This window comes from Oreochromis aureus, linkage group 6, assembly GCF_013358895.1.
Source record: "Oreochromis aureus strain Israel breed Guangdong linkage group 6, ZZ_aureus, whole genome shotgun sequence".
Classification (NCBI taxonomy): Eukaryota; Metazoa; Chordata; class Actinopteri; order Cichliformes; family Cichlidae; genus Oreochromis; species Oreochromis aureus.
Genome location: NC_052947.1, coordinates 32000202 through 32012235, shown reverse-complemented (window position 1 = coordinate 32012235; position 12034 = coordinate 32000202). Strand labels below are relative to the sequence as shown.

The following is a 12034-nucleotide window of genomic DNA, read 5'->3' as shown; positions in this document are numbered from 1 at the left end:
TTACTTGAGTAAAGAAGTTGAATCAGTGCTTCAACCTTTACTGGAGTATTCTAAAGACTAGTACCTGTATTTCTACTTAAGTGCAGAATGTCTGTACTCATGCCACCTCTGGCCCTTCCTTCAAAGGCATTTTAAGATTTGTTTCACTAGCTGGGACCAGGCCCTCATTTTAAGGTTTGACAGCATTTCTAGTATTAGCAGATAGCTTGAGCAGAGTTGAGGCTGCAGTGGTGACTCAAGCCGGGCAGATCCCCATGTACTAATGATAAGTGAATGAATTAACCCTTAGATGCACACGTGGGGTCAAAAATGACCCCACAGGTTGTTTTTCTTCAAAATCTTTAAAGTGAAAAGTTGTAATATATTCATATTCCGGGTATTCCTCATAAAACATGTTTGTAACATGAGGCCATTTCTATTTTTATTTATTTTTTCATTAATTTAAAAAAAAAATGCAGGTTTTGTATCACTACCCCACTCTTCCACAAATGGGGTCAAAAATGACCCCAAGCAGTTCCTATGGATTCTTCTATGAAACTTTCATTCTTAGCAACTCTGACTGTACCACTTACACTTCTGATGGATCAGGAATTAATTTTTACACAGTAACATACATGATTTATAGTCAGGGCTGGACATAAGTGGTCTGCAGGTGGACATTCGGTGTCAAAATAAAAGTATTCCTAGAAATTCCGAGAATATGCGCTTCTTTTGTGGTGGAGGAACACCAAAGTAATTGCTTACGGAGCTTGCTTCTTCTTTTTTTTTTCTTTTTCTTTTTTCTTTTTTTTCTCTTTTTTTTCTTCTTTTTTCTTCTTTCTTCTCTCTTTTCTTTCTTCTTTTCTCTATGAAATGTTTACATTGTTTATTTGTTGTTTATTTATTTGTTCATCCTTGTTGCATGAATAAAACTTATTATAGAATAACTTGGCATTTTACTACCTTTGTCGCACAGTGTTGCCTTGAAGCAACAAACCAATATCTGTTTTGGGGGGGGGGGGGGTAGGGTGTCAAATTTTATGATTGATATATTATTAGGGACTCTAAAGCTCCCCCAAAATAGGGAGAAATATTTTTTTTCCCCAAAAATTAAAAAGTCATGCAGTAGAGGGTTAATTTGTGGCATAACTTATTGGGAGGTGGTTTAATAAATTCATTAAGTACTCTAATTTTAAAAAACTGTTTTAATAAGATGTTTATCTGGCTTAAATGCATCTTATAGAAGTTAAATGTAGTCTTTTAATGCTTTCATTGTAACTGCAGTATAGATCTAAACACACTTGTAAAGGAGTGCCAGCACTTTTTGCATATGATTTATTCTTGGTTAACTTCACTTCATCTAAAACCAAAGTACTTCCAAACAGTTGATGATGATTTGCTTCAAGGGACAAGCTCTTCACCTTGATGTTTTTCTTGTATATCTGTCTTTCAGTGTAATATTACTGGTGCAGATTAGTCTGGGAACCTGAATCTTTTTTTTTTTTTTTTTTTTTAACCTGTCCCTTGCTTCTTCGACATCTTTAAGACTTCTGAACAAATGTCTGCCCTCCTCCAGATTATCTTATGTACGCAAACAAGCGTTCCAACTTCTTATCTGGTGCGTGTCTTTTATTTTGACAGCGAATGCGCACCTGCAGACCATTTATGTGCAGCCCTGTTTATAGTTTGTGTATTTCAAACATTGTACTTTCTGTTTTTTTTTAAATATCTAAAGTAACATGGCTGCTATGAGGCCAGCTAGAATCCCTATGGACCTTGCCCTACAAATGATCCAGGACGGATGGGATGAAAAGGCCATCGGAGGCATTGACTCAGAATCGGACATCTCAGATATAGAGGACCCTAGAGGACTATTGTCCCCCCTACTGAACAAGGCCAGTCAGACACAGAGGAGTCCTCTGAAGAGGAAATGGATATTGAGTCTAACAGAATGAGCCCCTCTTACTGCTCTAGCCACAATATTCTGAATTAGATGGCCAGGGCTTGCACCTGGGTTTAGTACTGTCTCCCCAATAGATGCATGGAAGATGTTTATGTCTGATAATATAATAGAAGAGGTGCTGACATGCACAAACATGGAGACACGAAGAGTAGCCAAAGACAGGGGAAAAGAGTGGAAAAATGTAATCAAACATAAGCTCCTGGCCTTCATTTGATTGACCATTCTTGCAGGAAGTGAGAAGAACTGGAATGTACCAGTAGGTGTGCTTTTTGGGAGTCCTCTGCATAACCCATTGTACAAGGCCACTATGTCAATTCAAAGATTTGAAGATATTCACCCGTCTTCCACTTTGATGACAAGAGGACCAGAGCCTACCGACTGAAAACAAACCACATGGCAGCTTTCCGCTACATATGGGGCCTGTTCCTGGTCAACTGCAGGCAGAAATTCATCTTCAGTGATTGTGTTATAGTGGATGAAACACTTGTTCCTTTCAGAGGGAAGACCCAGCTTCTGCAGTATATGCCGAGCAAGCATACAAAAGTGATACAAGTGATACAAAGACTGCAATTTCTTAAAATTAATGAAAAAATAAATAAAAATGCAAAGGGCCTCATGTCACAAACATTTTTTATGAGGAATACCTCAAATATGAAAATATAAAAATTCTTTGTTTTAAAGATTTTGAAGAATAACAACCAAGTTTATAGCAAAATGCATTGTTTTTATTTGGGGTCATTTTTGACCCCACTCGTGGAAGAGTGTAGGTATCGGTAGGTTGTGCATCCAAGGGTTAAAAAAGAATTAACAGCTTGTAGTGCTGGATGGGACATGTGTGGAGGTGTGGTCCTGTTCCTGATATTCAGATATATTTTCTCCAAAAAGTAGCTGACATATGCCGCCTAGTGGTGAAAGAAGTTTGCACAGCCTTCACATAAGCAGTGCTTTTAACGTTAATACCCTTGATTGATTTAACAAGGAAAATTATTATATTACAGCAGCAGGATAAAGAATATAAATAGTACAGAGTTCACAACAAAGTTAAAGCCACAGGCGCACAGCATTACAGTATAAAAGTGCAAAAATTTAAACCAATAATATAAAAAAAGACTAAAACTAATTATAAATCCAAGATTTGCATGACAGTACTGTGATTACACTAAAGTTCCTCTGTTAAAATATTTTCATAGATATGCTTATTTATTTATATCGATGTAAGTACATCATGGGTGAAAACTGCTACACTGTTACATACATTGGATGGCTCCATCCAACGTATGGAATTAGAATAAACACTGTATTTCCTTTTATCTCTAAAATCATATCAATTAACTGCCTTTGTCAGAAATGTTTAATTGCAACAAATATAAACGTATCATAAAAATAACTGGACTTGACAATGTGACTGTTTATGTTTAAATGGGGCAAAAACAGACAAGAATGACTAAAATTTTATTTTAACTTGCAGATTTATTTACATTACACTGATGTTAGTCATTTGCATTTGAGGTTTCCCACAGTTTCGGAAAATCTCTGTAGATTATGTTGCTAACACTAAGCAATAAAAATGAAAGAAAGGGTAATAGCAAATGAGTAAGAAGTGAAGCTATATATGTATAAATAGCAGCTCTTTGTCATGGTTAAACAAAAATCTCAATGTTTTCAGTGAGAGAGTGAGAAGCCTGGATTATGGTACATTAAAATTAGCTGTGTAACTGTTAATGTTAAAGACAAATTAAACAGGATGATCATACAGGTGAGAGCCAAAGATTGACCTCAAATGCACACACTGCTTATCTTCAATTGGCATTATGGAAATTTCCTTTACAGTAGATTGCTTTAGTTGTGACGTTTTCTAAGTCTGGTTCATCTTCACCTAAATCTTCATAGTCATTACCGGCACTCTGCAGTTCGGCCGTCTCCTTATTTGAGTATATCACAACTTCTTGACTTTCATAAATCTATTCAACCAATGAACAACACATGATGATGTTATGGCTGTTGTTTGGAATAACAGTGATAAAAATAAAGAAAGTAAAAATTAAAAACAGTAAAATGTAAGAGAAAAGTGCAAATTGTATTAATAAATAATATGTACAGTTAGTTGTGTTGCCCACTTTGCTATAATAAGGCTTGTTATAGATACAGCACACTATTAAGTTTTTGAACTTTAGTTTTCTTACGTTATTTTCTGCCACACGCATCACTTCCTCTAAAGCGTCTTCGTTCTGTGCATTTCTGTTCATAACTGTTTCATTGTCTGAAAACACAAAGCGTAAAACATGGTTATGATCTTTACGTATGTACATTTGAGTACATTTTTGCATGCCAGTGAATCCAAAATATACCTTTTGCTTTCTGATGTTTGCACTTATAAACTATAACTGCAAAGACACACATCAGTAGCAGCAGCAGGGGGGGAACAGTGTAACCCACATAGTGTCCTGCATCTGAAAAGCAGGAAACAAAACAGAAACATTACACTTTCAAGTACATACATGCAGAACTGTAGGCTCATATTTTCTTTTTATCAATATTTTACATTTTATCATAATTATTTTATTTCTGGTGTGCTCACCTACAGCTGTTTTTGACTCTGAGGATCATTTTGAATGACTTACATTCTCTCCATTCCAAAAATTGAACATTACTTTTGGAGTAGGTACATTTTAATCAACAGCAGTTCATACTGAAAGACATCTTTAACAGGTTTACCGGTACTTTGTGTTGAAGTTTTTCCAGGCATTTCGACTGTGGAAGGTAGAGTGCTGGTGTGCTGGAGAAAGACTGTTGGAGAACAATTCTCTTAGTACCATTAGCGACTTTATTTTAATACAAGAAGCAGAATCACAATATTGTATTAATCTTAGGGGAAATTATGTGGTCCCAGTTGTTCCAAGACAGTAAGAACTTGAACTGTAACTAAATTAAACAAAATAATACAAAGTTACAAAATATAACAAAATAGCTCTAATAAATGCAAAAAAAATCGCTACACATGTACAATGACAAGGCCTATTCTATTCTGTTCTATTCTATTCTAAATAGCACTAATTATAAATATCCTAGTATATTACACAAAATTAAATGTATATGTAGTTGTTATTGAGGTGCCCCTCAGTGTCAGTGTCCACTGAATGCCATGAGTCATGTGGAATATTCACCATCTATGGCTTATTCAAGAAACATATGGTGACACTGACAATGATTTAAATTTAAAATTTAAATTGAAGTTTTATCATAAATTATAGTGTATGTCTCATAATCTGTTTTACATATAAAAAGTGGTTCTATTTTTCTCATTTTTACATGTTTACTTGTTCATATGTAAATCTAATATTTGTCTTATGAGACAAATTTTTTAAGTTTCACTTTCATTGAAAAAATAGCTAATTATATACACAGATTAGAAATATTTCTTTTTTCTTTTTCTTCTGCATTGTATACACTCTAAAAATTTCATTAGCATTAGCATTTAGCTCACAGCACAAAGTACACAATCAGAAATTGCACTAAAGTGGCTGTACATAAGTGTTAGGATGCCTGGGTCGTTGACCCAGGGTTTTGAGTTTATTATATTATTTATCATTTCTAGTCTTTGGTTTCTTAGAGTTCTGTCTTATGGTTTATGTCTCTGTGTTCTCTAGTTGCTGTCTCCCTGTGTCCAGTCAGAGTCTGTGTCTGTAGTTCAGTCTGTGTTACGTTTCCTGTTTTACTTTGAAAGTCCGTGTCTCATGTTAATACATCTGGTTTTGCTTCCCCTGTTTCCTCAAGCCTGATTTGCCCCAGCTGTGTTTCCCTCCTGTTACTCATTCCCTGATTGCTCCCTCTGTGTATTTAAGCCCTGTGTTTCTCTGTGTCCGTGTTGTGATCTACCCTTATCTAGCTGTGTGTTCTGCCTGCGTAAGTGTATTTTGTATTCCTTGTTTTGTTACCCTTTTGAGTTCAGCATTAAAGCTGTGTTTTGAGTTACTTTCTGTCTCCGGAGTCTGCACTTTGGGTCATTTTCCTGTCTGCACACAGCCGTTCCATAACAATAAGTCTTGTTTCAGCAGATAGGATTAGATAATTTATAAATAAAGATCAAACACTTCAAATGGTATTTCAGTATTATGGCTAAATATGACTTCTGGGAGGTTGGAAGACCTATAAGTCAGCAAGACTGCACAACCCTTTAGTTCTGCTTTCTTCAGTGCTTCGTGTGAAAAATTGGGTAAGCAGTTTTCTGTACTGCCTCACCACAAATAACTAAACCACCATCCACAGTCTATGTGGACTGAAAAAAGGACGTAACTTACAACTATTTATTTTTATTTTCATCTAAACGTGTTCATTGGTGACTATTTGTGAACATCACAGAACATTTCATAGAAAGAGGAAGAAACATTATCTTGTAGTGTGAATCTGCTTTAAATGGTCATGTCAACTGTTGCAGTGCCTGTCTTTCTCATATATATGTAAATGCGTGCACACACACACACACACACACACACACACACACACACACACACACACACACGTGTGTGTATATATATATATATATATATATATACACACACACACACAAGTGTGTATGTGTGTGTACATATGCAAATGATAATATTTCATGAGAAAAAATATTTTGTTAGAATAATAATAATTAGTTCATCGTATAATTATTTCCTTTAACATCTATTAGCTCTGCGAGGCTGGAAGAGGCTGTGTCTATATTGAAGCCACCAAAAATGTAAGTAAGCAGTGGTAAATGAGGTTTTCAACAGTCCTATTTTTACACCTGTGTACTCAGTCATCACACTGCAGATAACACGATGACATGAAACATTGATACGATAGGCTGAGAAAAGGGTGTAACTTACAGCTCTAACCATTTTATTTTCATGTACACAAGACACATTCATCTCACCAGCTGAAAGATGAATCTTGGTGTAGTTTCCAACTCTCCACTGTGAGTCTGACCCACACCAGTATGTCCCAGCATCAGCTGCTTTCATCTTTGTGATCGTCACTGAGAAAGAGCTGGAAGAACCATTATCTTGTAGTGCGAATCTACTTTGACTCGCCACCATGTCTGTGCAATTGTTGCGATGGTCTCCCTTACAGAGGAACTTCCTGTTATCCCGATGTTGTGGCAGATAAGGGCACTGCAAAATTAGTGGATGTCCTACAGTACCATTTATTTTAGTTGACTTGACACAGCACCACTCTGTCAGATTGAAAGGAAAAAAACTATTTACGATTCAAAAAATATTAAACTTTCTTAAAGACGTTTTTCTTTTCTTCTTTACAAGAAACTGTTTTCTTTCTGCTGATGTAATAAGATATTTCTGACCTCTCACCTTTGACTTCCAGCTCAATAGCAGATAAAACATCCAGCTCCGAGACCGAGTTACTCTGGACACCACAGAGGTATGATCCTGAATCATTACGAGTCAAACTGCTAATGTTCACTGTGAATGTTCCTAACACTTTGTCATCGTCAAGTGTGAATCGCCCATTTTGTTTGGTGTCAGAGGTGATTAGTGCCTGCTGCAGACATGTGGAGGGCCGATTTCCTCTGCAGATGTACTTCAGACTGTTCTCGTACTGAGACTCATACCGACAACTGACAGACTCAGAGTATCCCTCATAACTTTCAATTTTGGTCACAATGTCACAGCAGCTGTCTGTTGAAAATGCAGATGTGTTACAGCCACAGAACAGATATGATCATTTATATTTAGCTTGCTGATTGAGATCTTAAAAAAAAAAAAATAACAACAACGACTACAGCTGAACCAATTACAAAGTGTATGTTTGTGTGTGTGTGACTGTGTGTGTTCACGTTTGGAGAAGACTTTATTTACCTCGTACTAATTCAAGCTTTACTTCAGTGTAGATATCTGTTCCTGTTCTGTTCACCCCACACCAGTATTTTCCAGCGTCCTCAGATTTAAGATCAGAGATGGTTGTTGTGAAGATTCGTGCTGTTTTGTCATCATGGATCCTGTATTTGCTTTTCACTGGATTTGATGTTGTAATAAGAACATCATCGTTGCTGCCACAGTTGTTCTTACACAGATACTTCTCATAAGACTCGTAACCCTGGCCATAGGAGCAGGAAACGTTAACCTCACTCCCCACATATCCAGTCACATGGATCACCCCTACTGCACTGATCACACATCTCAGAGCAACTGCAAAGAAAGTATTACGCATATTTTATTGTTTAATTTGTTATGTTAGTGTTCACAGTAGCAATGTTAGTGCTGTATACACGATGGACAAGGGTTGGTATTCTGCCCGTTACTGCGAAAACACATTTTTATATTTAATCTAAATCTACCTTTGATCTGTTTATGTATTTACTCATCTAAACAACTTACCACAGACGGTGAACAGCAGGTTTTGAAAGCTCCACATCTCTGCTTTGCTTCGTAAAAATAGAAACCTAAATAGAAACGTACTAAAAATATGACCACAGTTTGAGTTCCTGCATGTCATGGCAGTGCTGAAGCCTTTAACTTCTGCATTTAGACAACATTTTTAAACTCTTACATTTAGATCATTTATACTGCACATACAGTACATATGCAACCTTTTGCTTCTTTTTGTTTTAATGTCAAATGATTAACAAATGTTAAAATGATTTCATAGTGCACAAACATACTAGTTCTCTCAGCACTTAAGTAAACACAAGACACACACACATACATATTATGTATGGATGAGGACACTCCAAAGTTGGTGGATGTGCTGCAGTGCCATTTTTTTCCATTTGGTTTGAGAGTGTTGTAGGGCAGCAGGCTGGAAATAGGTTCTTATGTTAACTTCTCCTTGCCTTTAAAACTCACGTGGAGTTTGTGGGCTGGCTTCTCTCTGCTGCTCCGCCCCTGGGTGGAGTTTCTCAATTGAAGCGATCCCTCCTACACTTGCCTAGCTGTGGAGTATATCAAGCTGGAAGTTGCAACAGTTTTCTTCTAGACTGTTGTTGGTATGTGGTGACTATTAGGCCATCTCTGTTACCTGTTGCTTGCAAGTACCTGTTTGCTCTAACCCAGTCTCGTCTTACTTCTCCTAGTTACCTGCTTCACACCATCACAGAACTCTTGCATATCTGGAAACCTGTTGCCTGTGGAAACCTTCAGTTGTACTTACCAGCTCTAACACCAGTTTTCTGTAATTTCTTATAGGAAGGACTTACCTGCCCACTAACTACCTCCAAGGCTCCTCTTACTCCTAACTCAAGTAAGACTATTAATCACTGTCTTCATCATGAACTCCAATGAATCCTTTGTCTCCTCTCTAACAGAGTTCCCATATGCCAGTTTGCAATGCTGGTGAATTCTACCACAAACTGCCTTCAAACCACAAACAAGTCATTCCTTAAACAGAAACACTTTAAACCTGTCAGACGTTATTTGAATCTGCTCTTTGGGTCTGCTTTTTGCCAAAACATGACAGTGCGACAGTTTGCTTACACACTTAGACCTTAAATTCTGGGATGACAGCCAGCTCTGTCTACTGACATGTAAGAGTATACTGTTGTCGTATTATAAACAACAGTCTAAGGAGCTTGGAAAGCCTGAAGGGAAAGAGAAGAAACACACATGTAAAGGAAGCTCTCAAAACATGCGGTTATGGTAACTGGGCTTTCATCAAGTCAGGAAAGATGCACAGGAAAGAAGATCAGACACCATCTAGGGAGGATAAGAAAGACAAACACAACAACATTGTCATCCCCTATGTAGCCTGTGTATCAGAAAAACACACGAGAGTCTTCTCCAAGCACGACATGCCAGTTTACTTCGGATCCAACACACTCAGACAGAAACTGGTTCAGCCCAAAGACAAAACTCCTAAACACAAACTTAATAATGTGGTGTATGCTGTACAATATAGCGAGGAATGTCCAGACCTCTACATTGGAGAGACCAAACAGCCACTTCATAAACATATGGCACAACATAGAAGAGCCACCTCCACGGGATAAGACTTGGCGGTCCATCTGCATCTAAAGGACAAAGGTCACTCTTTCGAGGATGCCAGTGTTCACACTTTGGACAGAGAAGACAGATGGTGTGAAAGAGGAGTAATAGAAGCAATTTTTGTCCACTGTGAGCGACCATCTTTGAACAGAGACGGTGGTTTACGACTCCAGCTGTCTGCCATCTATAATCCAGTTTTGAGATCCCTTCCCAGACGCCTTAACGCCCACTCACATCCTGGGCCATCTGACCTCAGGAAATCACATGATGGGGTGGGGCCAGGATTCACAATGAGCTTACCCGCAACCTTGGCTGATTGCGACCAACACCCGTTTTCACACCTTGGCTCATGTGATTTGGTAGAGGATCATTGTCCCTCATGGAGGGATACTCCCACAGGGCTTAAATCTGGGACTCTCCACCATTTGACCCTAGAACTGAAGAAGCTTCTCGGATGAGAGGTGAAACGTCTTCAAGCAACTTAAAGAAGTCCAGACGCTTTTCTTTCCAAGCTCCTTAGACTACGATGACCTGGATGACTGAGAACCTTCAGACATTATAAACAACACATGTGGTAAAGTGAAAACTCAATGCACACACAGGGAGGGCATCCGACTGTTTTACACTAACCAATGTTTTCTTTAGGATGATGTAATGAAGTATAACTATGACCTCACAACTTGGACATCCAGCAGTTGTCTGTCAATAGGAAACCATAGAAAAACATTGGGGTGGGACTATATTTGAGCATAACAATGTCAAAGTGAAAATATATTAATTGTTTTTTGCATCCGTCACTTACACTTGTGCTCTCTGCCATCCCAATCGCTGGAGTTTACTGTTCTTATACTTTAAACTACCAAATTCTCATTCCTGCCACATACAAATTATAACACAGTGACTTTATTAGACCCTTTCAAAACATTTTTTTCCATCATCTAATGTTTATGAGGATTTAAATGGATTTGATGCCATGTAGGTCTGCTTCCTATTTACATTTGTTCTTTCAGAAGTGTTTTGTGTGCTTTTGTTACTGTTAAATGTTTGGGACAGAAAGACGACCGATTCCTGAGGGTGTGTGTGTGTGTGTGTGTGTGTGTGTGTGTGTGTGTGTGTGTGTGGCAGGTCAGACTAGTACAGAGGGGCTGAGGCGTTGAGGGATATATTATAAGACACAATAAAATCTATGTGTAAAACACACAGATACATATTTAATCTACATCAATACTTAATCTTTTATTTACTTACTCTTTAAGCAACTTATTGCAGAGAGTGAAAAGCAAGTATTGAAGGTTCAACACCTTGACTTTGTTTTATGGAGGAGGAAACTTGAAAAAGCACATGCTTGTTTTTGTATTTTGTTGTACTCACATTAGGGGTCTTTTTATGTCATGCAAATGTTAAAGCCAAATGCAAAGAGGGACTGTCAGAACAGCGGGGATGGAGCATTCTTGGGTGGCCCTTCTCATAAAAGAATTTTAAAATTTTTAAAATGGTTGATATATGCCATCTAGCGGTGAAAGAAGTATTGATAGGCTCTGCAGTGCCAAAACATTACATGAAATGCTTTGTTTAACCACCCTGTGTCTGAGGAACCAGCATTGACTCAGCCTCAGAGAATGGGGGAGGCCAGTTATGACTCAGACACAAGAACAAGATACTCAGCAGCAAAAGAAAAAACATGGAGTTGTGCAACTGCAAAGAGTGAGAGCCTTTCTCTCAGAGTGTGGTGCTGAAGAATAGGAGGAGTTGGATTCATCGTGGTAGGGGCTTCAACAGGTGTGAGCTAGCTGATTGATTATGGGGGAATCTGTGAGGATTATCAAATATTACATGTTAAAATATTATGTTAAAATATTACATGCTTCACAGAGACAGACTGGGACATATTTGAACACCAGGACCTAGAAACTTTCACAGGATCAGTACTAGACTACATCAAGTTCTGTACTGCAAATGTGACAGTGGACAAAAGCATTCGGGTTTTCCCAAACCAAAACCCTGGATGACCAGCGAGGTCCGCTCACTCCTCAAAGCCCGTGATGCCGCCTTCAGGTCAGGTGGCAGAGCTCTGTACAGGGCTGCTCGAGCTGACCTGAAAGGGGGATTAAAAAGCCAAGTCAGACCA

The 12034-nt window shown here is 38.0% G+C and overlaps 1 protein-coding gene across 1 annotated transcript; it reads right to left on the bottom strand.

Moving 5' to 3' along the window:
- Positions 1–3442: 3442 nt before the first annotated feature.
- LOC120440651 (polymeric immunoglobulin receptor-like) lies at positions 3443–8341 on the bottom strand. The gene is made up of 8 exons (XM_039613514.1): positions 8305–8341; positions 7786–8115; positions 7279–7605; positions 6846–7145; positions 4658–4729; positions 4291–4392; positions 4126–4202; positions 3443–3903 (listed from the first exon to the last, which is right to left on the bottom strand). Exons 1-8 carry the CDS (start codon positions 8339–8341, stop codon positions 3742–3744), a joined length of 1407 nt encoding a protein of 468 aa, XP_039469448.1. The 3' UTR covers positions 3443–3741.
- Positions 8342–12034: the final 3693 nt, after the last annotated feature.

What these genes read in the sequence shown, in the direction of transcription:
- LOC120440651 (XM_039613514.1), bottom strand. Translation starts at nt 8,341, where the DNA reads ATGTGGAGCTTTCAAAACCTGCTGTTCACCGTCTGTG. An exon ending in AAAGCTTGAATTAGTACGAG is followed by an intron (nt 7,606 to 7,785) that starts GTAAATAAAGTC and finishes CATTTTCAACAG; the next exon opens with ACAGCTGCTGTGACATTGTG. An exon ending in CAAGATTCATCTTTCAGCTG is followed by an intron (nt 4,730 to 6,845) that starts GTGAGATGAATG and finishes GTTCTCCAACAG; the next exon opens with TCTTTCTCCAGCACACCAGC.